The sequence below is a fragment of the Sinohyriopsis cumingii genome, chromosome 17, assembly GCF_028554795.1.
Source record: "Sinohyriopsis cumingii isolate HCF-2022 chromosome 17, ASM2855479v2, whole genome shotgun sequence".
NCBI lineage: Eukaryota > Metazoa > Mollusca > Bivalvia > Unionida > Unionidae > Sinohyriopsis > Sinohyriopsis cumingii.
In genome coordinates, this window is record NC_142977.1 from 19,375,955 (window position 1) to 19,402,839 (window position 26,885).

General features: G+C 35.2%; 1 protein-coding gene and 1 long non-coding RNA gene across 6 annotated transcripts in view; one reads left to right on the forward strand and one right to left on the reverse strand.

Annotated features, from left to right (window-relative positions):
- LOC149777864 (uncharacterized) overlaps positions 1-26,885 on the forward strand; it is a 224,073-nt gene that overhangs the window by 115,827 nt on the left and 81,361 nt on the right. The gene's annotated exons all lie outside the window — the stretch shown is intronic.
- On the reverse strand, positions 1,669-26,811 carry LOC149777866 (nicotinamide N-methyltransferase-like). 5 transcript variants are annotated; one of them, XM_089938958.1, is made up of 5 exons: positions 23,714-23,734; positions 22,670-22,756; positions 10,079-10,373; positions 5,533-5,734; positions 1,669-2,361 (listed from the first exon to the last, which is right to left on the reverse strand). In XM_089938958.1, the coding sequence occupies exons 3-5, from the start codon at positions 10,239-10,241 to the stop codon at positions 1,917-1,919; spliced, it is 810 nt and encodes a 269-aa protein (XP_089795084.1). In that variant the 5' UTR covers positions 10,242-10,373; positions 22,670-22,756; positions 23,714-23,734; the 3' UTR covers positions 1,669-1,916. The 5 variants fall into 5 exon arrangements, with proteins under 5 accessions (XP_089795084.1, XP_089795087.1, XP_089795086.1 ...); XM_089938961.1 differs by lacking the exons at positions 22,670-22,756; positions 23,714-23,734 and adding an exon at positions 26,689-26,811; XM_089938960.1 differs by lacking the exons at positions 22,670-22,756; positions 23,714-23,734 and adding an exon at positions 25,074-25,213.

Below are 26,885 nucleotides of genomic sequence, written 5' to 3' on the forward strand. Positions count from 1 at the left end.
AACTACGAAAGGATTCATGTTAATGTAGTTGCCACAATGTAAATTCACACGGGTCATGTAGGAATTCATTACCTACTATTTCAGTAACGGGTGTAACTCTTACAACTTGAATATACTTAGCTAAAATGATGATTATTCTCTTTATTGGTATGCACCTGCATCCGTATTACTTGGAAGGTGATTATTAAAACGCAACTTATAAATACAGAATTTTTTTTAAATTAGGTATTTCAAGATGTAACCTAGCACAAACAAGATTGAATGTCACGTACAGTGAAGTCACAGTGAACGCTTGGCATGTTGAAACAAGTTCGTACTATGCAGAGGTTGGTTCTGCCAGACCAGACATCAAGACTTTAGTACTTCTATTACTACCCTATTTGGCTAATCGACCATGTCGAGTCCTCGGCATCGTAACAAAGCAAGAATGAGAAAATATCACTATTTTAACTATATGTAGGCACGTGCGCGCTTAACTTTGTTTCCTCTAGCCTTTAGCACCCTATTGTTAACTATAGATAATTGTGTATCATAACGTACATAAGTATCCAAATGTCAACAACGGGGAGGTGAAAACTCGGACTGCATGTTTTAATATGCTATAGTATCGCGGTATTCGACGTTTACGGCGTTTGTAGCAGAACTATGACTATGGCGTGCTTTATACTCTATGCCCATAAGCTACTAGTTTTGCACCATTTGACTAAGTGGTACCATTGCATCCTGTCTACTAAATATCGATAAGTGTGAAAGGTCTTCTAGCTAGGACGGTGTCAGATCAGGTCAAATTCTGTTTGCAGTTATTAAAAACGTATTCCTACTTTTAGCAGCAGAAGCCGCTCTCGACACCAGCTTAGCATCATTTTGCAAATTTAAAAACCGTTTACTTCCAAAAGTTGCGTGAAGCGATGTCATTCCAAGGAGCATCTAATTTTAGTAACAGTGTTCATATTTAATGGCGAATCAAAAACATTTGAAACTTTGCTCAGTGGCTTGGAGAGGTCGTTTAAAGCATGTACTACCTTTAGTAATGGTGGCCACAACTGATGGCAGACCAGCATCAATTTAACAATCCAAAACGACCTTTATGGACTGATTATTTTTGTCAAACTTGGTCAAATTCTGTTGAGCGGTGTTTAACAACTTATATTTCGGGTTTAACAGTTTTAATACTGTCATCCACATGTGATGTTGGATTGGATGCTTTCGGTAAACTTTGGGCAGCATCTGTTGAGCAGTGTTTTAGAAAGAATTTAACTCTTCTTCCACCGTTAGTAAATAAACTGTTTCTGAATGTTCCTTGACATCATTTCAACAAATCTGAAAGACCTTCATGCAAAAGCCCATTTTGTCAAATTTAGTCAAATTGTATTGAGATCAGTTAGTGAAGAACTGAACGGGGGGTCAGCATACTCTGAACAAATTCAAAAGGCCGTGGATGCGCTCATGCGTTTTGTAACATTATGTACAATTTGTTCAAGTGGAATCTGAGGAGCTGTAAAAAGCAATTATGAATTGACGTCATACAGGATATGATATAATGGATGAAGGCCGTAGCATGCATTATCTTAGCCTTAATGCCAGGTAAGCAAATAATTAAAATTATATAAATAAAGCTCTTACGTCTACTAACACAAAGCTTCTATTTAAGAACTGAAATAAACATAATGATTGATATATCATTTATTCCCAGTATATGATTTTAATTCACCTGTAGCTCAAATGTCATATGTCTGCCAAGCAGCATATCGTACAGGTCATTTTTTTTATACAGCAACAGATACAAACATGAAAGTGATAAAATAAAAGAAAATACAGCCATAATATATTGGTTAAAATGTCCATAGAGACTGCATCGGATGGTACCAATGTACTTATACAAAATAATCAGTACGTAAGAAAAATATATAATTTAATTATGCTGTTTGTTCTACTTTCTTGGCAACCATTGCAAATACATTTTTGCAATCTGAGTAATAAGTTTCCTCCGGGCGTGGTGTGTAATTTAAATGTTGCAAGTTAAGGATTTCAAACCCTTCTTTCTGAATGATATCTTGTAGTTCATTCTTCTTGATTGGATTGGACTGAAACCTCAGTTCTCCATATCTATAGAACGTCATCTCTAAAGATCCTTCCAACACAAGGTAACCACCAAGTTTCAGAAGGCTACTTACGTTCCTGACAGATTTGGCAAAATCATATAGGGTAATGGAAGCAGCTTCTAGGCAATTGGAGGACGTAATAGCATCGAAGATAACTCCATCTACCACAGTGGATGCAACGGGATTAGACTCAGTGACATCACAGAAGACTATGTTTTTTATTTTTCGTCTTAGTTCATATTGTCGTTCTTCAATTGATCTGGAGTGAGAAGTACAAAGTGATTAAATGCGTTGTTCAGTAATGCAGTGTAACACTTTTCCCTTGCATGTACTTTACTATATAGTAAAAAGAACCTTGGTTTACCTTTACAAAGCGAGTTCCATTATAGTACTTATGCCCTACTAAGTGACTTTCAAAACTGTGAAGAAACGAAAACACCAGGAGTGAATGCATTACTTGAGTTGTTTTATATTTTCCTAGAGACGGTTGCAATTCGATGACATGATTAGTATACTAGACGCTTCAACCAAGAAATATCGTGGGATGTACTGAGTATATGATTATTTCCCGAAGAGTTTTGCCATATATGCCATTAAAAACTGCTTTTAAAAGATTGTCCGAGGATAGTTACAATTGCATTCCGGAAAAGATCACATGGTGGATTTTCTTAATTATTATAAAAACAGCCATTGAGCAAATCAAACATTTAATGATTTATTGGCAATTCTATATTACATTAAAGTTTTCAAAAGGTGTCTCTTCATATGTGGATTAGCTTACACTTCTTGTGAGACTTCGTATTGCTTTTGCAAAAATCCCACAGTGGTGCATCCTGACTGAAACACATGGTCTCTTTAATAAGTTGATGTACTACAATGAATGCAAGTCTACAGTTATTTATTACAATGATTTTAATTAAGGTTTTGTATGGCGAAATCAAGCCGATACTTTCTTTTTCGTGTGAAAGGATTGCAGCCTAATTGGATTGAAAGAAGTCTTTTAGAAGAGACGAAAACCCTGGTGTCCTAAATGAATTTCTAGGAACTCAATATAGGACCATTTTCTTTCTTTTAACTGCTGAGTACATAAACCATCTCTGATACTCTTGAGCAGGTAGATTTTCAAAATTAGCCACTGTAGCATTCATATTGGATTTTAAGAGCTGCACCATTACATGAAGTAAGGCATATTAAACACAGTCAGAAGACATGTGGCTAAACCCCAGTGTGACATGACCTTCCATATAAAAAAGTATTGATAAGACTGTAACCATATTTGAGGTCAGATTTGTACCACCTTTATTTAAGAACATCACGATATCACCATTTCTCTTCTGGCCGACAGCCTATGTCGATATGACTTTCCATTAAGGAGTGGCAGGAATAAAAAGATTTGAAGATGATCATAACGTACATAAGATAGGCACCATTTTCATTTAGTACCAACTGGACATTATAAGACGTCTTCTGGTGTAAAGATAAAATTGTTATTAACTTCCATCTAGCAGACGTAGAGATACAATATTCAAGATTACCACTGTCGTGGCCATACTGTATAATTGGATCGGGATAGTTTTATTTAAGACCATCAAGGCACCATAAGAAATTGTCTGGCGAATACCCCATTTCAGTATGATCTTTGCTTAGGAGGAGTTGCAATACCAATATTTCCAAGATGGCTGCTTTTTTGCCATATTGGATATGAAATCAGCACCATTCTTATTGCGGACAAAGGAGACATGATGCCATATTTACCCGCTGATAATTCGAACATTATTACTGAAAATTCGATTCATGTACAGCAGGAGTCATACAAACAAATTTGATAAATCTAAGGAGAATAGTACAAACCTGACGCTTGCAGTGTATCACAATACTGTCAATTCAAGTATGTTTACGTTTTCATGCTCCTGTTCCCATTTCCAATGCATATATGATATGCATCATGTTTATCCGTTCCACGACAGTATAAGATACACAACAGTCGTATCTAGAGTAATGTGGACTTTTAATAATTTGAATATATTACCGACATATCAAAAAGAAATTGGCGTTATGCAGCACTGAAGTGGGGGCCGACGTATAAGCTAGTTTATACAGTAAGTCTTGCGTTGATTACCCCATGTGAGTAGAATTTCTGGAGAATGAGATTACAAAATATTTACGACAGTTGCTACTGTGAACAGATTAGATGTCCAGGCAGCACGATTTTCATTTATTTCCATCCAGATGTCATTGTACATATGGTGGAAATATGACTTTCTTTATAAGACGAATATATGTAAGAAGGTTTGCTAGATGGCTTCCATGTTGGCCAAAGGGACACCAGATAAGCAGAATGTTTATTAAAGACAATCTAGACATCATAAACGCCTATTATTAAAATTCGCAACTAGCATTGTCCATCCATTCAGTAGACGATGTTGTAGTTCAAATATTGAATGTCGCAAGGAAACCATGTTCATTCATGTCTAACCGAACATCATGGGAAGCCTTTTGGTGAAAACCTCATCGATATGACTTTACATTTATCAAGATAAACCAAAGCACGATATTCAAGATGGTCACAGAGCGGGCATTATTGGAATTCAGCTTGGCACCATGCTTTATTTAGGACTAACAGGAATTTGAGATGAATGTGTTTGCAACGGTTCATACCATTCTTCCAAGTAGTTTCAGAGGAGTAACGATAACAGACATCTGCTAACAGACCAGCAGACATCCGGTGAAAGATCATTCCGTAAGTTCGTCTGGCCAGTCCATTAAAACTGTATTTCCTACTGAGATGTATTCTCTCTTACACAACACTTCCTAACATATAATCTTCAAATGTGAAAACTGTATTTCCTTAAGGGGAAGTTGAACACTAAATATTAAAGGAGAATGATTGGTACTCATGTGGAAAATCTAAGGACATAATTAGAATAAATTAGATGTTTTTTCAATGCAAAACTTTCCGGGCATTTTACTTGGCTACCAGTGTTAATGCCCTAAATGTTTAGCATTTAATAAACGAATTTATTGCTACTTTCACCTGTATTTATCTGAAACGACCTTCTGTATGGGACAAGATCAATAAACTCTAGAACAATGTATGTAGTCATTATACTTATGTTAGTAAACAAAACTGCTGATCACATTTACATAGGTTGTAAGTGTATAATTTTTCAAATGATATTGGTTAGATTATGAAGCCACGGGATCTAAAATTTCAAAAACGAAACGCCAAACAGATATTGTTCATCTAACCAAACTATTATTGTGCATGTTTCCGTTGTTTAAAAGAATACATGGAAATTAACTATAAAAGAGTATTAAAGAGTACAAAAAGGTAAAATTATATAAAATAAATTCTATGCTGACATTTTTGAGAGCCTTTGAAGGTAACTGCTTTTCTTCAGTTTGTAATATGATGAATGCATTTACGTACCCAGATTTATCTAACCGCATAAGATACCCAAATACAGGGCCCATATGATTGACTTCTCCATCTCTCCATTTTTGTAGAAAATCGAGATTCTTCTGCGAAAAGTCGCTTAGCGTTATTTCCTCAAACCACGGGGCAGCACAAAATACGTTATTGGGAATGGGTCCTGTGCCAATGTCCAGTAGTTTCTTTCCTGTTATGTCACCTGAAAGCGAATATACAATTATTGGGAGGGACTAGCACACTTTGTTCCAAGCTAATTTAACAAAAACAACAAGGCTAGGAGCTTCATATTGAGCCACATTCATACTGAGCCACATTTATATTGAGCCACATTCATATAAGAAAGTTGAATGAAAACCTTAATAAACTTTCCGAAAACATAAATACGACAATGATGGTTCATGTATAACAGACGTTATACTCTCTTCAGCTTTCAAAGTAAATCAAAAACATCGCAGACAAAGGACAATTCAACACTTTAAGACAACCTGGCCCCGTTTAGGGTGAGCTCGATCCAAACTCCTATTGAGCAAATCCCCATACAGTTTGATAATAGACGAATTATTTAAGACCGATCTCACTGATCTTTTTCTATACTGCATGGACTGTAGGATAGCAACACCATGTTATGACAAAGCCTGAACCCAATTGTGGTATGTGTCTATTATACAACGTTTACTAAACTAACCTAAGCGTTAACAAGCTAACTGAAACTAACTTTCAGTCAAGAAAAATACCATATGTCCCTGTTCTGTATGCCGCCTTTTTTGCTGAAGTTTAAGAAGAAACGAGGCTCGTTCACTCCTTCTGATATTTCACAACGTTGCCCCTCCTGCACCGCAAAGTAGATATTGAAAAGTCTGCATAGTCTAACTTTGCCTTTTTGTGTTGTTGAAAACATTATAAAAGGATTAAAAATACAAACAAATTAGATCTGTGTTTGTCGAACACATATATACCACTGTGTGCAAAACATTTCAACCCCAGAATGTTCCATATTGAAGAATAATATGAAGGGAAATTTATATAATGGCGTCCAAGTCTAATCATATCAACTAAATATGCATGCAAAACTAAATTTTAATTTGCCCGTTGTAATGATTTTTGCATAATAGAGCTAATAATGTTTGTCTAACAAAATGACGATGTCAAACAAGAATTTAAAAATGCATAAAAGCTAAAACACATCTATAATGAAAATTATAATCAAGTTATCTAATGTTTGATGGAATCATCAATACCATATTTCATCTATCTACCTTAATTGGTCTTTGCTTACCTGTGCTAACAAGTTTGTTATAAACACAAAGGTTAAAAGGTCCAGAAAGGTAATAAATGTGTAAATAATAACATTTATGTTATCTATAATCACAATCAGATCATCTACAATACAAACACAAATGCACATAGCGAATTTAATACACCTCAAGTGTATTTTGGTTAACGGTGCCAACAAAATTTTGTCAATTAAGCCCAAATCCAATGTTTAGAAATGTGCGACAATATTGCAGGAATGTGATCTCTTTCATTCAAACGTGAAATATATCAATCTACCATAATTTATGTCTGCGAGCATTTTTGTAAGTACTTAATTCACTTTCGAACGTGATTGATATATGTCATACTGAAGTATTTGTTGTACTGTTGCACTGAATTAAACGCAGACCTGTGTATTATCACATTAATTACAACTCTTCTATCAAATCAAACGTAAGAGTTAGAAAAAAAGAAAAGTTAAATGGCACACCGGAGTCCAAAAAAAGAACGGCCTGGGTAATGTGTCAGTTCAAATCTGTTAAACTTATCAAACACTATTATATATAATATTTTGTACGTAATATAACTAAACTATTTAACTTAGCCAGCTAATTCATAAATATGATCATATATATATATATATATATATATATATATATATATATATATATATATATATATATATATATATATATATATATTTAGCAAGACACCCAAGAGAAATGAATATTTGGTAAAATAAAAGGCCTTGTTTAACAGCTACTGTTCATTGCAGAGAGGCGAGATACAGAGTTTGTACCTAAATTAAATGTATAATGTCTAATCTAATCGCTAACTAATGACCCTGACCCATGCGCCCTACCCATCACTCTCTTCCAGGATGTAACCACAATTCTAGAGGGAAATAACTGCATTATGTGAGTCTGAGAATCATGCATTATTAAGCAACATGTAGGTATCATGTCATTAAAATTAATTTACAACAATGTCCCTCCAAAACTACATTTCAATAAAACCTGTTGCTACTGTAGAATAAATTTGCCAGTTCTTTGGGCCATTTTTTTCTGCTAGGCCAATGACTCAATTCAGCAATTGGAGCGATAAGACTTTCAAAGTAGCTCCTTTGGTGGTCTTAAGGATTTTGTAGAGACCCAAGCAGACCTTAGGATAGTTGTGCTAAGTTACAATGGAATCCCATCAGCATTTAAAGAGGCTCAACAATACGAAATTAAAGGATATCGGACAGGTGGTTGATGGATACAAGACCATCACACACGTTGTTTTATGATATGTCTAGAAGCTACAAATTAGAACAAAATCATTTCCTACAAGGTTATGATATGAATCAACACATTCTACATAAGTGGCAAAATATGTGAAATTTAATCTCTACTAACTAGTTGTTATATCAGTGACATCATTGGCGAGTGTAGTTTTTTGAAAATACATGACTATGTATTTAAAGGTGAAGTGCAACAATGGTATATAGGATACCAGTGCCCAACTCCATTTGAACACATTCCTATTTAGTACACCTATTCCCACCATGTGAACTAACTTAAGAAACTTTAAAGTGATGACTCACTTAAGAAACTCTTTAAAGGGAATGACGTTTATTCAGTTATATTACAGCTTCCAATGAGAGTCTCAATACCAGTATAAAGTCCGTAATAATTAAGATTCAATGGCAATAGATGGTGCATCCATCTCTCGATTTCCTAACTTTAATTCCTTCATTATTTCTGGCCAAGTCAATATCCAAACAAAATTACCTTTCCTCTCCAAATATGCCTCTTTACCTGCCATTTGCTGCTTATGTGCAGTGTTTAGACTGACTGCTTATTATATATATATATATATATATATATATATATATATATATATATATATATATATATATATATATATATTGTTTCCTTTAAAAAAATACAGTTTATATTATTCTAGGTGCCAGGGAATTAAAGTGGCAAATAAGTACATTTCCTTCTCACTATTTTACATTTATGATGAAAATCTTCCCTCCATATAATAATTTTCCAGTTGCATTTGTAACCATTGCTATAAATCTATGTAAACAAGAGACCCAATTGACCTGGTATATCTCATGCTGATTATGTAACAGCTATTTCACTAAGTGGATTATGAAATATGTGAGAATACATACCATAAAAAGAATCCCCAAACTTTATATCATGTTGGTTTCATCTAGTAATAAAAATTCTTTCTGAAGTTCAGGTATATTTAGCATGCACAATCTATTATTCATGGTGGAAGCCACCCACGCTTTTGATGGTAGTAAACCTAAATAAGGTAACAAGCTCAGTCAAACTTATGCAATATCACTTCATTAATATGTTTGTATCCCTCTAACTTTAAAAAACTTCCCAACGTCTTAATGCTATAAACCCACATTACAAGTTTAATCAAAGCTTCGTATGCATTACAACTCTCTAAGATGTAGTATTTGTTACATGATGAACACACGACAGGAGGTACATCCTCGGTTTTTGAATAGGTTTCCTTGAAAGCTCTGAAATTATTTTGGATTGGAAAGAAATTAGTTACTTTTTATAAAGTTTTAAAACAAGCTGCAATATTCCATGCGTTAGTTTCATCTCAAGTCAAATGGAACTAATAGAAAGTCGGTAAGAATATATATCTACATGATGCATATTACTTACATATCTCTAAGTCTTTATGTTTTTGTATAGCATGAGAGGTATTAACAGACAGCCTCATCAATCGCCTATCCTGCAAACAGAATCCTCACAGTGCCACTCATCAGAGAAACGTAGTCAATTAATTGTATTTACACAAACTTAATATCTGAGATGTTTTTCAATATCTGTGTATAAATGGCTAGCTACGAAATAAATATTCCGCTTCCCTTTGAAAATGGTATGGTTGAGCACTATTCCATAGTGTTTTATGTACAGATACATGTATTGCCACCAGTAGTATGTTATGTGACAAATAGCTTGTCTCGGGTAAGGAATCAATGTCAAGGCATGCCTTATTTTACCTTTTAGAATATGCACATTTATCCTGCTGAACGTTATGCATATTGAGGAGTTTTAATAATGATTTGCTGTAGATCACTGGACAATGTACTACATGCAAACCGATACAAAAGAGTAAATCGTAGCTAGCATTTTCAACAATTAACTTGCATTCTGTAAGTACGATTGAGTTGAATTCGAGCCCAGCTAATTTAAAAGTCACGTGTCCATAACGCATTATATAAAGAGCAAAGTGGAAATATCTATGCAATCAAAATCAAAGTCAGTACCTGATTTAAAGGCTTCATGAAGGCAGTCTTGAAGGAATTTCATGCAATCTCCTTCCTCATTGTGCCATGCAACGTTGGTGTAATAATTCTCGATATATATCTCCGGATCGAAGACATCGAAGGGGACACTTTTTTGGTCTTTTAATAATTTATCTGCAGACATGTTTAATTGTGCATGTATACCCAGAATTTAAATTATACACACTGCACACACCAATATTGTAGATTATGTATGCGGGATAATGGATGGCCTGATCTTGCTTATCAATCCACTTTCACTGTGTAGATAATTCACCTGAAAAGTTGGGAGAGGTTTTAAATTTCAAGTTTCTATAAATATCAAGCAAGACAGAGAGAAAGAGAGACAGACAGAGAGACAGAGAAAAAGGGAGAGCGATGTAGCTTACACATTATGCATGAAATCATTCATGCTATAATTAACATGTTTCAGAGAAACAAAAGTACTCAATAATTTAATTCAAACTAATTTACTCCAACCGTAAGTATGGACAACTCCTGTTATAAATTTAAAAACTGGCTCAGTGTTTACAGTGTCTCACATGCGATCTAAAGGACGTGGGTTCGAATCCTACCATACGATTTGACTGAGTCAGCTACTGTGGTGTGTTTTTAGGCACAGCGCTTGTCTCCAATGTTCTCAACACAAAGCAACCTACTTGTGTTGCTGTGCCGTAAAGTACCAAACTAAAGCCTAACCAAAAGCTTAAAAGATAATGCGTGTTTTAGTTTCATGAAAAGAGTGATTAGCTTGGTTTAAATGCCAAAGTTTGCAAGACCTTATTGTACTGCTTGTAGAACGGACGTCATCATCAATAATGCTCAACAACACAACTTTATTGGTTAGCTTGGTTTGAACACCAAAGTTTGCAAGACCTAATTTTATTGTTTCAAGAAATAATGCTCAACAACACAACTTTATATGATACTTGGATGTTTACTTTTGGATATGAAAATCACATATGTTTAATGCAGCCTTATTTTTATAAATTTATCCGCGTTAATTTCATCCAGGAAATTTATATGTCTGGAAGCGTATATTGTGTTTTGAAGTAAAATTAAACACTCTAACAACAAATCTCTAACGTGACGTTTCTATTAAAGCTTAGTAACATCAGAACTGTAGGTAGCAAAATGATAGCATAAATGTCGAACCGTGTCTGTATATATTATTAATGACTATTATTATTTGAGTTTATTTTTCACTTTTTGCAAATCTGAATCTAATCATGATTATAAAGCAATTTTTTTTCAATTATAGCCAATCGTGAATTGTGCGTTGTAGTTGATATTCCAGCATGCATTTAAAATACTTCAAAAAACAAAACTAAAAATGTTGTGTACACCCATAATGTTGAATACTGTTAACTATGAATGAAATGAAGTCCATTCTTGTCACACTTTTGTAAAATTTAAAATGCAGTATTTATGACTTCCCATTATAAGGCTGACAGGCCAAAACCAGTCTTAATCAAGAAACAGGAAGCAAACATACTGTTCTTGTTGACATTATAATATTTTAAATTATAATCGATATAAATCTGAATGAAAACAAGATGTTGCAGAATATTCTATAGAATCAACTAAACTATTTCTTTGACCGAATTAACAATGCTCTATGTAAAAGTAATGTAACTTGTATTGTATCACTGTGTGTGTGTTGATATTTATTACATTATATTACTAGTGACTTGTGTTTGGTTGGTGATTTAGGAAAGTGAAGTGTTTTATTTATATAAACAATGAAATCAAAGAAAACCAATGTACAACATCCAAGGACATTTAATTGTGCAGTGGAAACGCAATTAAGAGCATGTATGTATGTATGTATGTATGTATGTATGTATAAAGCTCAAATAAACCCATTGCAACATCTGTGAAAAAACAAGATAATAGAGTTCTTCGTTTGGAGCACGCACTCCAGAAAATCAGTACTTGTGAAAGAGGCACTATCCACTTTTTCAGGTCTAAATGACAAGTAATAATTCAATTCTTTGACAAGTCAAATCATGAACCATTTCCTAGAAGAAACATATATCTCTGAACTGGGCCATTGGTGTTGATCGTTTTACCCTAATTTTCTGCAAAATTTGGCATTATGCTTCACTAACAAGAAAAGGGCAACAGAAGTTAGACATTCACATGGTACAACTAGCCGAACATGTAAATGCGCATCCGCCTTAAAAAAAGAGAAACTAATTGTTTTGAAGAAGAAAAAAAAGAAGCAAATAAGTAACTGGGATGTACGACCAATAACTAACGAAATTGCAAACAGATTTTTTCCAATTATTCTTACACCGGAATATATTTTGGTCAGTTTAGTGACTTACAAAGAAATGTTAAATTTAAACAGGACACAAAACAACGAAGAAACTTCGAATAAAAATTGCCGTTAAGGATCTGTAAGGTACAAGAATCGTACGTGGTGATAAACTTTGGAATGTTTCCTTTACGGAGGAGTAAGCACTACGAGCATTTAAATGCAAATTTTAAAAAGAAAATGGAAGCTAGTAGTGAAACATCGTTTCTACGTAGGTGACGTAACTGATACTGATCCATCAATCGGATTGCCTCAATAGTTACCTACTTTCAATAAAACTCAAGTAAATACTAATTGGATTGAATTATAAGATAATTATTTTTAATTATGCCGAGTATATTTTGCTGTATGTCTGAGTAGTATTAAATGAGAGTGAGATAAGCTGGCCGGCGTAGAACAGGAAGAAGAATCCCAGTTATCTCCCTTATTTCGGCACAACCATTTAAAAGAAATCGACCGTTAATTTAGATAACCTAATTCAAATCCCTATTAATTCGTCAACCTTTGTGTCAACTATCCAAGAAATACCTCTGCCCATTGCATTATTCAATGCCCAATCAGTAGGACCACTGGAAAAGCGCACAGAAATAGTTAATTTTATCAATGACCAGAATGTTGACATATTTGTCCTGACAGAAACATGGCTAAAAACATCAGGTGATGAGCCCAAGCGTGCGGACCTAACCCCCGCTGGTTACTCCATCAAGTTGTTTCCCCGTAATTCTTGCGGAGTTGGAATTACTGTCATCACAAAGAACTCCATGATAAAACGTCTTAACTACACCACAACATTCAATTTCGACCACACATCGTTTGAACTAATCCAAACCACACTGACAATGGAGCAAAGGTCAGTCCATTTTTTCTGCCTATACCGCCCTCCTCCTAGTAGAAAAAAACAAGCTGGCTGACTCTCTCTTTTTGGAGCAGTTTCCGAATCTCCTGGACTATGGAAATTCGATTGGTGGCAACCTGATTATTCCTGGAGATTTTCAACTTTCACTTTTACTGTCCAGGAATCTCAAATACATCAAACCTCATAGATTCCATTAATGTTTTCAACCTCAAACAGTCAGTTAACCATCCCACCCATAAACATGGTAAAATTTTAGACTGGATTCTTCATAGACCTGATGATAACATTCTACGGTACTCCCTGGTATCTCATGACCTTGCATCAGATCACCTCTGCATTATATGCCATCTTGACGTATCAGTCCCTAACCGTCCACCTTTATTAGCTACTAAGAGAAACCTCCGTATGATAAATAGAACCAAACTAATGCACGACATCCAAGCTAACCTAACAACTTGCTTACCTCCTACCGCAGAACAACTCGATAACTGTCTTTGTTCATTGCTTGACAAACATGCCCCAGCTACCAAGTGCAGAGTATCAATTCAAAAGTGTTCTCCATGGTATAGCAGTGTTAGGGACCAGCTTCGCACTGCTAAAAGAGACCGCCGTAAAGCCGAGAGGCTCTGGCTTTCCAACAGAATCATCATTCATAAGCAAATATATGAAGTCGCTAAAAAAAATGTCACAAATATAGTCCATGCAGCGAAATCAGCCCATTATACTACTAATATCATGGAAAGTTCCAGCTGCAAAGAGCTCTTCGAGATTACTAAGAAGCTAATGTCAAGTAACAAATCTACACCACTTCCAACTACCTTCTCTCCAGTCGACCTTCCGGACCTGTTTGAAAATTTCTTTCGTGACAAAGTATAAACCTTTAGAGATAAGCTTGACACCACAATTTCAATTGACTCGTTGTCACCATACAGTTGGGACACAGAATTTGAGCGGCAACCATTAGCAGCACTTGAACCTGTCTCTATGGATCTCGTACGTACAATCCTGATGAAGAGTGCACCAAAGTCATGTGGCCTTGATCCAATTCCAACATCACTGCTGCTTGAGTGCTTAGATCCAGTATTGCCTTCACTAACTGATCTTATTATTACCTCTCTCTCATCCGGGGAATTCCCATCATTTTTCAAAACTGCCATTGTAAAGCCTCTAATGAAGAAACCAACACTAGACCATAACGATTTAAAGAACTACCGCCTAGTTTCTAATCTTCCATTCATATCAAAAATCTTGGAAAAGGTTGTTCTATCACAGCGTGTATCTCATCTAAATTCAAACCGTCTCTTTAGCAATGTAGAATCAGCATATCTCCCTTGCCACAGTACTGAAACTACTCTTCTAAAAGTAGTTAATGACATTCTCTTTGCGTTTGTTAGCGGAAAGATTACAGTCCTCACCCTCCTTGATTTGTCTGCAGCATTTGACACAATAGACCATGATATATTACTTCACCGTCTCCAGCATGTATTTGGCATTCATGATACAGCCTTACTGTGGTTCAAGTCCTACTTGGTCAACAGGACACAAATTGTATCTGCAAATGGAATACACTCCAGCCCAGTTGATCTATGTTGTGGTGTTCCACAGGGGTCTGTTCATGGACCTGTTCTCTTCATTCTGTACACTCATTCGCTCTCAAGTTTCATAGATCATCATTCAGTGTCTCACCAATTGTACGCTGATGACACCCAAATATACAAATCTAGCCCCCCAACTGATATCGATGCTACCATCCAAGGTGTAGAGAGGTGCATTTCTGATGTGAAATCATGGATGACATGTAACAAGCTGCAGATGAATGATGCTAAAACTGAGGCCATTCTGATCACAACACAAAGACTTTCTCATTCACATCCTTTACCTCAAACAATAAATATCAGCAACGCAAACATTAAATTCACACAATCAGTACGAAACCTAGGTGTTACTCTGGACATTACTCTCACATTGCACCAACATGTCATGAACATATGCAAGGCTGCATATCTTGAGCTGAGACGCATCAGCTCGGTTCGCAAATATCTTTCAGTTGATGCCACTAAAACACTTGTGTGTTCATTAGCGCTTTCAAGACTGGACTATAATATCTCAGTTCTGTCTGGTTCATCTCAATATCTACTTCAGAAATTTCAAAAAGTTCAAAACACAGCTGCTCGGATCATACTTAGAATACCAAGATCAAAGCAAACCTCCACGCTGCTCTATACCATATACTGGCTATCCATTCGATCCAGAATGAAACACAAAATTTGTTCTCTTTGCTACATTCTCTGGACTCCAGTCCAACATACCTATCCGACCTCACCCATGTGCACACACCAGCAAGATACCTACGCTCCTCTTCTGACAATCGTATACTCATTATTCCCACTACGAAAACGAAGTCATATTGACAACGTTCTTTTGCATACCAGGGCCCAGCAACTTGGAATGAATTGCCCACTGAACTTAGACACAAAGACACAGTGATCTCATTCAAGAGTGCTTGTAAAACTCACTTATTTCGACTGCAAGAACAAACTAAAAGACCTAATAATGTTTAAGTTTTCTAATTTCATGGTGTTTGTTTTTTGTAATAATATCATTATATATGTTTTTAGTTTATATGTGTTGTCTTATGATGTAAAGCGCTTAGAGCTACTAAGATTAGGCGCTATACAAAGTCCTCATTATTATTATTATTATTATTATATAAGGAAATCAATAAACAGTACATAGTTAAGCTGACTTGCGTGATTGTAGGTGAGTAGATTTCAACTTTATCTTCTCACCCCTATAATAGTCCCATATCAAAGGATGCCAGGTTGTATTGCCTGTGACATTAGGGGAATGGGATATCTTTCATATGGGGAATCCAACCACTCATCCCCAGAACGATATCCGAGGTAGAGGTCGGATGCTCCTCATCACCTCCTCCTATTACTTATTCTCATAACTTAATGTGGTTGGGGAACGTAATCGAAGGAGAAATCAAGTTTTTAAGTAAATTACGTTTTTCAGAGAACTCATTCCCACTCAGATTACTTAAACACCCTCCCTCCCCCCCTTCCCACCATGACATATCCGCGTTAGTGTCTCGTACAGCTAAAAACTGGCGACACCTGGTGGTATCAAGGCGAGGTCTCGGACAAGAGTAGATGCCCAACGTCTATCTAAAAATAGACAGAATCAGACGTTTTTCGTCTTTAGTAGGGTTGGATTCCGCGAGGTAACAAGCTAATATTCCAATATATGCCAATTTTACGTTGACGCGATTTCATCTAATCTTTTTAATTTATTTGTTTCTATAAAGTAATGAAATTATGTGTCCAATTCAAACACATTAGGATTCTTAATTGCCTAAAATAACTAGTATTAAAGTTAAATGAACTACAATTTTTTTCAATCAGGATTAAAGACATTCAAGTCATTAATTTCGTATTACGCGATTCCGTAACGCAACTATCGCGTAAATTGAAAATAAACAATTGAGGTGACTTTTTTTTCGTATTTATACTAGTTAAATGTTTGACTATTTCATCTATATTTAATTATCTGAAACCTATCGGGAATATATTGTTTAAATTAGAGCAATCAAGTTGAACATAAATTATAATTCATAGTTTTATCCCCAAAATAATATTTTGCTCATTTTAAAACAATAATTTTAATTCAATTTTACTCATTGTACAAATCAATATGAGTGCTATAACTACGTTACGTGACAATTAAGTAACATTTTACACATATTTTGTTGTACATTTATTATCTACCCTACATTTAACCACTAGCTCTGTGGTGAAGCAAGAGTAGTGGCCCGTTTGTTAGTGCGCAAGTGCTCTAATAGGCAATGAACATAACAACATCAGTATCAGTATTGGAGTGAAACTTATCATGTCCATATAACCATAGACATATATTTCATAACTAAATTTTAAAATGCCAATGTATTCAGATTTTATTTCAGATCAGTATATAAATGTATAAGGCCCATTGTAATGAATATGCTGTACTGGTTAACCAGCAACATGCAATTTTAAGTTGTGTATGGCTGAAGAATTTGATATTTTATGCAAAATGTTATGGTTGGGACACCTGATTAAAAAGCACAGAATGGCTTCAAAAGCGCCAAGAACATATACAAAGCTCTTTTTTAAAAAAAAAAAAAAAGAGATAAGTGCTCACAAGACATCTCTACATGACCATATGTAACACATATGCACATTTATGTATGAAGCAACACGAGGTCGAGCATTTACAATAAGTGTCTAAAGACCAATATTAAACACAGTGGACAGTCCATGTGTTTATTTCAAAGGATATCATAATGATGGGTGTGCTTACTCCAAATATGCAGAAAACATTCCATATTAAGAAGAACAGTTAAATTCAAACTGTGTATGACAAAAAAATACGGCATATAAAAAAAAAGTGTTGGGCGGGCCCGCTTGGTAAAAATGCACAGAAAGGCTTCAAATGTACCTGGAGAATATGAAGAAAACGTCTCATTGTCTTATCATCTCCTGTTGCTTGATATATTAAACGTGATAGAGGTCATGTAAACCAATAACTTGTTCTCCGTCGTCTTCCTCACATTACAGGTGGCTGCCACCACTAACCGCAAAAAAGAATTAAAGACGGAAAACAAGTTGTTCTTCTAAAAGATCATGTATGTGTTCAGTCCCAACTATTTCAGAAACGGATGTAGGTTCTTTTCCGAAGCTTGATACATATGCAATCAAAGGTCAGTAAGCCACTTCATTTGGTTCCTCATATTCCATATTTGTTGGATGGTCTTTATTTACAAATCAGTGTTAAAGTATTCTGACATTTTTTGGATGAGGTCAACTTCAAAGTGTGATCGAGTATGAACCGAAATGATTTTCGTGTAACAATGAATTGCGCATATTGATAAAATAAGTACAGCCCTATACTGAAATGATTAGACCCAACGATCTCTTTTTGTGACCCACTTTTGTACCTGACCATCAATGTAAACGTCCTTCGCTAAAAAAAGTTCCGTCTAGAACTTTGTTGTTAAGCTGCAGAACATTCATTAATAAAGAACTGAGTAGGCTTTGATTAAAGTATATCATTATTAAATTATAGAACAACAATTAAAATATAAGTCAAGATGAGTAAATGCGTCTCCATGACAATATGTATTGTCAACAGCTGGACATGAATGATCTATAAAGCAGTGAATTTGGAAATAGCCCCGGCTGTATTTGACAGAGTTGACGTGCAAAAACAATACATTTTTCTGCAAGACCTTCCCCACCACCACAGTCGTGGGAGACATCTGGTTTTCATGGATATAGTTAGATGTATTAGACAAACCATATATAGGTCTAATCTTTTTTAGCCTAAAATTGATATAATAAGTAGAAACATAAAAGAGATAGTTTACGGACTGTTTTCAAGGTGTACTTTGTAGATATATAAGGCCGGCATATTAAATTCCCCTGTCCCCTCAAAGCCTTAACTGATCCTGCATACCTCTACAATTCACCCTACCCAAAACGTTTGTTAAGTCGTGCATCAGACATTATGTGCTCAATTTTCAAGTCACTTGACTGTGTAAGAAATGTTTACATGCCCTCCGGTTTATAAAGTAGCTCTCTCTTCTTCACACACATTGCAAGTTACAACTTTCGGAATGAGAAATTTTCTTTTATACAAATCATATAAGTGAGTAAGGAAAAGCTAACATCCAAATTGTACGTGTAGATTCAAATTATATCTTATGCCCCCCCCCCCCATTTTCTTATCGTTGAAATGCCATTTGTGGGGTTTAGAAAAAACGTTCCATGAATATGCTTTTCCAGACCCTTGGACAAATCCACCTAAGGGACAGGGCAATGTACTTTCGACCCTTATTTCAAACTTAAATGTTATATTCTGGAGACAATGCCTAAGATCATTAATCAATATTATTCTTGGTCTAGCTCAACATAGAACAACAATTTCTGGTACCCAATGATGTCCAAGTAAGATACCAGAACTCAGAACACATGAAATATATGGCAATAAAATCGCAGTCTTGCGATGATAGATTTACCATACATGCCTTCCCTTCTCCCAGTAAAATGAATGTTTAAAGAAAGCCAAATATTTAATTATTGACAGTCTAATAGTCCAATCAAATATAACTTTTAAATTAATGAAAAGACACATTTACGTTTGCTATTGTCAATTACTTTGAAGTTTAATGAAATTTCTACTCAGTAATAACATGTTTTTGTCCCCGTCTATATTTCTATTCATCCTATATACAATCACCTAGTATAACATGTTCGTGATGTTTGAGTTTAATTTTTTTCTTTCTTTTTTCCGTATCTTACCCATTATGGGATAAGGGGTGTTCTGTTTCAGTTACTTTGTATGTATTAGTGTTTATCGGCACATCAGCACAATAATGGGCATAAGAGGCTAATTAATAGGAAAACAAATCTACACAAAAATTGTCAAAGGCACTTTTATGTTACATTTAGAGATATCTCAAGAGCGTCGGCCTCTTCTTTTCGTCAGAACATTATCATTCCATCCATCAAAATCGTCTTTCCAAACAATGTACTGAGTGATAAAATTCAAAATAATACCTGTTTTAGAATTATTAAGCTGCCATATTAATGCACAAGACTGTAAATTACCTAAGCTGAAATAGACCATGGCTTGCTACAACAATGGGCCATTCTCATTATCGTAGAGGATGATAAAACTTGGGCAAATTGATTATTGTTTGTCCAAGATCTCTATTTAAGTCCAACTGGCTGAAACTGTCATAGCAATCAAGATAGGTAAGGTAGATGGGCGTGGCTGAAAACTGTCATAGCAATCAACATATATAAGGTAGATAGGCGTGGCTGAAAACTGTCATAGCAATCAACATAGGTAAGGTAGATAGGCGTTCCATCTCATCCATTGCTGTGACTTGGAATTTACCACGAAATAGAATGTGAAGCTGCTATTAAACTTTTATAAAAACTTTTTGTTTAATTTCAGAGGGTTTCCCCTAATATCTACTTGCGTGGAAACTATTTCGACGTGCGCTCAAACTTACAGAGTTGAAAGAAAATACAGATATCAAGTATGGTATATGTACAGTACCGGGCTAACGTCAAAACAGCACCGACTGCCCTTTCATAGTTACACGACAAGTCATTTGGATCATCTCGGCTATTCTTGAGAGACTAAAACATGCCTCGAATGTACCTGTGCGGAGTAATTTACTGAAAAATCGTACAATTTGTTTGCCATGAATATTTTCTTCCCTTTAATCCCCCCCCCCTCCGCATTCGTTGGCACCACGTCTACAATTTCTCCAGTTTGGTTGGCAGTATGATACTATAGCCAAATGATAACAAAAATAAATATATACATTCGGAACGTTTCTGTCAATTATTGTTTCATAAATAGCCGCTATCGGCTAAAATTCGAGGTATGATCCGTGGGATTGACGTTGAAGCTAGGAATAGAACCAAATAATTGGTGGTATGATTGCATAGGCTTATTTTGGACAATAACATAAGTTCATGTTGCTTGAATTATAAAAACCAGTGAAATTTTAAAATTCTATAATTAACTGAAATTATCACAGAATGTTCATATTTAACAACAACATAAGACAACTTTCGTGAAAATTTGCCCAATATTGTAGTTATTGAACATAATTCATCACTAACCCAATCATGAACACACTTCCTATATATTTTCATTCCACTGCGATATCATTTTGTTATCTATCTCAACCATCAAAAAGCCCTCGTGATTGTCAATGTCATTTTGTGTTTGACGTTACTATGCGCCATTGTTAATTATCTTCAGTTTTAAACAAATGTACATACAATAGCCAAACAATAGCACACATTCATGCAAGGAAATATAAATACTCGAGTGTCAATTGAAATGTTTCACCCACTGACTTGGAGATTTGAACAATGAAAATTGCGCCAATTACTATAGTTCCAGCTAGGTGCAGAAAACAATGAAGAAATGAGTACAGTCCTTCTACGCTGCCAACGACACGATCGCAGTACCCTATATAATAAGAGGAGGCTTATGTGATATGGGTCAGGGTGAAATTATATCATATGAAGCAAGATCCGAGTAGTGATGAGATAATATGATTGAGGATCTAATGCACGTGCAGATAGTGACAAAATAGAAGAGGTAAGGACAGAGGAGTTCGAGATCGGATTAAAGGTAGAGAACGTGGAGCAATTGATACATGGCCTGCATCATCATCGCAGTGAAGTTGTATTGTGTGGGGATACAATGGTTGCGTAGTTTTGAACCTGCTTTATGGCATTCTTAATCTGGTACTGACGGAGTTACAGAAACACCCGAAACAAACATTCAACAACAGATGGAGGGGCCCCGAGTATCAGAGTGGTCTGCTGAACACTTACATCCCAACTTTATCTGCGTGGGTTCGAGGCTCAACCAAAAGTGGGCATGTCAGAAATATTGACAGTAATTTCCGATGATTCAGTGATAGTTCATCGACCATTTATACTGGCTACCGTGTATATCATGCTTTGAAAACTTGTGTAAAACCCAAAACAACAACAGATAGAGGAATAATGTGAACCTCTTCATAATTTTCCCTTCCCTGAATAAACTACGCACGAGAAAACTTCAAAACGCCGGATATTGCATCCATTCTTGCTTTGCCTATACTTCATAAGCCAGGGGCTTAGAATAGCCAGGGGCCTAAAACCCTCGCCTTTACAGATCATTGACATCTTACTCATTTCCACGTAGATTCGAATATCAATTTGATCGACATGGTATGGTGATAAAGCTCGCCAAGTAGCTTACAGTTGCTACTTGGTTCTTCCCATGATTTTACCGGGTTGTTCCTCCACCAATTATACTTTCCGCCATTTTGATCCTAACATGTTTTAAAAGCTAGCGTTATGTCCACTAATCCTCATAAAATCCTTTAAAAACCGGACTTACGCGCTTTCAGATTTATAAAATACGATACACACAATCACTTGCGTCTGATGTCTACTTATCCTGAAACTGATTAGTGCCCCTCCATGGTAAATGTCCACAACGACCGATGATATTCCTTTACATGTTTTTGGGTGGCAACTAAGGTTGTAATTACTCAGCACTCACGAATGAACAGACCTTGGTAAAACTTCATTTGTATTAAAGATATACTTTAATAATTGTTGGTAATTTAAATAACATAGTATTCGAACACGCATCCTGATTTCAAGAATGAAAACCATAAACGATATACAAAAAGCACAAAACTTAGTAATCTCGTTCACCAATGCATAATATCAAACCGTACTCTCGCTAACGTTCCTCTAACACTGAACATTTTTGACGATTCAAACCAGATGAAAGATCGTGAGATAATAGACACAGACAAACTGCTCACTGTCCTTTTCCGGTTTCTGTAACATTCCATTTCAGTACGGCAAGTGTCATCTGCGTCCAATGTTTGCAATGTCTAGTCTTTAAATTTCTAAAAAAAATTGAACAAATAAAAAGAAGGAATTCTTGTATACATGAGAAATGAGATGTAACGCCAGAATGAACGGAATTATTGAGATAATCAAAGACGTTGAATTAAATCACATCTATTGTTTGAAAACGTACTCTCCTTCATGCAAATAATGTGAACGTGTTACCAACGTAAATCCCGTTTGATTTGAAGTGCCAACAGCCTGACAGAGGTTGGGACTCCAAGCGAGAACCGGGTTAGAAATGATGCATTGATAAAAGAAATGGATAGTTTGAATACATTTGTATACCCTTGATGCTTTTTGCTTTCAAAGTTGATAGGGAGTACAAACAAAATGGAGGGTTTGCGAATACTATAGAATAATAATAAATAGATCTATGGCACAATTCACACAGATCGTGTATGTGCGCCGGACCGAATATTTCATTTATAGCTAGTAGTCTTGACAATTTGCTTACATACAGCTTGAACTTAAGATTTTTTCAGTTTGATTAAATAATCGTCAATCAATATTGTATAGAGAAATCTACGTCGAAGCGTTCACGATTATATATATATATATATATATATATATATATATATATATATATATATATATATATATATATATATATATATATATATAAATAGAGAGAGAGAGAGAGAGAGAGAGAGAGAGAGAGAGAGAGAATATGCAGTCTCTGAAAATTTAGTCTTGTGGGGCATTTTCATACGTATAAATAATAGATAAAAATTCGAGACAGATTAGCCAGCACTGTGCCAGCTGGAAAGCAGTGAGTAACGGACCTTGTACACTAGAGGCTTAACATAGAATCTCCTCAAGATATCAAAAGTTCATAAAACAGAAATGACAAACAATCCTCAATTAGATATCGACGGACACTATTATCATGTCAATGGAAATACAGTTGTAAAATAACTTTTGAACGGACATACCTACAGAATTGGTTCACTTACCTGTTCCGTTTGTTCAGTCTAGTCAGAACGCGTTGTAACCCAGCTCTCTGATGTTTTAACAACATGCAGTCGACAAAATTGCGACACCTGATTATCAAAGCCACTGACGTACTTAAACAAACACCTTACACAATAGCTTAACAAATCGTCTGGGCTGTAAGCGTCGTTTCAGTTAGCCTTAGACTCAGAGTATATGAAGTTAAACACGGCCATAAAAAATTCGTTTAGACCCATTCTGAAATGTATAAATGTATGTATTTGATCCCAGATCACAAGATAAGGAGTAAGGCTAAGCCAGACATTAACAGTTGCAGCATGGATGGTTACTGCTGAATACTCTCAAGAGCAAATCTGGGACGAATATTGTTGTTTTCCGTTAAGTAGGAAATAGCGCACGAGCTGCAGCAGTTACTTTCCATGACCCTAAAGATGTGTCTGTGTTTACACAATAAAACACAAATATTTCTTTTTATTGTCGAAATATTTGATGTAATTGTATTAACTTTTTTTAGTGACCGTTCCGGTGGCCTACGCGGTTAAAGCGTCTGCCTCAGAGGTCGCGCATTCGAACCCCGCATATCAAAGACATAAAAATGGTACTAGCGGCTGCCTCGCTAGGCGCTCAGCATTAAGAGGTTAGTGTTAGGACTGGTCGGCCTGGTGTCAGGACAATGTGACTGGCTAGACATCCGTATAAACTGCCACACTGTAGACATCGTAGCGATATGACTAAAAAATTTTAAAGCTACGTTAAAAATCGAAACCACATATACATACACAAAGAAACGAGCGAACACACGTAGAGACAGATAAGTAGGTAGGCAAGTGAAAGGATACATGAATGAACGAACGAACGAACAAACAAACGGAACATCCAAAAAATTACATAATTGCAATCTGTAATTATTTCTCAGGATAATGGTGTTTATTGCACTTGTACGAGAAGTGCCTTTCAGTTATGCTCCAAAATTGAACGAAGTTCAAATAAACCATATGATGATCCTCCCTGATCTTACCAAAGTTCTGGGCTAAATTACTGTCGTGAACCAAATCAGCGAGATGTTTTAAAACTTGTATTATATGTATTTGCTTACCACACCGATGGATGCGGCAATATTCTCTATCAAGATATATTTTAGTTTCCTTCAGTAACCAAACTTCTAAATGCCACAAATACTTTCAATTTCTATCATTATCAATTTACTGTTTAGAATTAATTTTATTGGTTGCCCTATTTTCACCAACAAGTTCAACCATATTAGGCATTCCAAATAATGAGAAATAAAGAAGTTTTGATTTGCCAGTCACAAACTGTGAATTAATTTAGTTATGAAAAAGACACTCCCAATAAACTACTAACTTTTCAAACCATTACTGCAGGAAATATATTCAGAAATATACCGTAACATTGTAACCCGTATATTGAATATGACACATTTTGCCAACACTTTTGCAGTGATGAAGTCCGCCAACATAAAGCAATGCAATATTTCCAAGTGAGTGAGGTCAGACTGCTAGAATGTCTTTCATTTCCATCCAAATTGGTCCTCAAAATATGAAATAATAACCGTTTTCCTTTAGCAACTGAAACGTTAGAACAACGTTAAATTCACAATGTTTAACTGTCCACAAATATTCATTTAATACGACGTTCATTTCATTATCAAAAGCTACATTACAATAGATGATGCCGCTCCTATTTCAATTGGTTACAAGCGTTTGTTGACGGGTGCACAATACTGCCTTTTTATAGTACCCAACGGAGTACTAGATAATTACCAGAAGTCAATAGACAGGAAATATCTGACGATAAAATCGAGGTCTTGATATGATACAGTTGACATACAACCTTCCGAAAACGCCAATGAAAGAAGTGTTAAATGAAAGCTCTATTCATTAAGTAAACTATTAAAATAAGCTAGAGACAAACAGTCATACATATAATTATATTGTTATAAAGGACATGAAAAATATTCTACATATTGGTGGATATTAGTTTCTAAGAGAATGAATAATCATCGCTTTCATATAAAAAATTATAGAGATCCTCAGTTTTCCTCTAATGTGTCAACACACTTTAACACCAATAATCACTCTCTACTTGATTTTTCTTTCATGCCAATAGATATTGTGTATGGTGACATGAATAGACTCATAAAAGAAACTTATTGGATTCATAAGTTAGATACTCTGTATCCTAATGGACTTAATGCTAATGCACTATATAAAATTGTATAATTTAAATTGATATATTGCATATCCTTTATAACAATGTAATTATATGTATGACTGTTTGTCTCTAGTTTATTTTAATATTTTACTAATTCAAGTTTCATTAGAGACTCGTGTATCTTTTAGATCCTGTCATATATAATTGTTATGATGATGCATATCATTTATGACGTTACGTAATGACGTAGTTGTTGTTTTAAAATAAAAGACGTCATCCGTTGCTTTCAAAACGTTTCGTGCTGAAGACGCATACATTAAATACGAAACTAGTTGCACAGAATTTTCGGCGTTTGTGTTGTTTTTTTTTATCACAATTCTATTCATTAAGAACATCTTTGTTCATCCGTCCATCTTTCAATCTATCCTATGTTGAATCAACTTGAATAACCGGAGCTTGACGGTAAATATATTTAACATTTCATTTCTTTATTTCTGTATCTTAACCAGCATGGATTAAAGTGCACTACATTCCTGTAACTTTGCATGAATTAATGTTTATCGGCACATCATCAGAATAATGAATATACGGTGCCAATGGAAAGGAAAAATCTACAAATTAAGGTAAGCATGAAGAACTGCATAAAACCTGAGTATGGTAACACCTCTAAAATAAATATAAATCTGAAGGACAACAAATCAAAATACAGAAAGTAAAGATAATTAAATTCTGTAAGTTATAAATTTAATAAAATATAACAGTCCTTAAAATGTACGCCCCGAATTTGCCATATAAACAGTATTACCTCAAATAGTCCAGCGTTTTCTCAGGTGGTAAATCATCATCACGTTCCTTACTCTTTACAACGATGTACCATCCGCGGGAATGTGGTCCATATAACAGTTTATAATTAGATTTTATGGCCAATCAAGAGTGGGAAATACCGTGCAAATACAAACTGCTTTCTTACATTTCCTCAAATGAAACTATGAATAGCTTTTA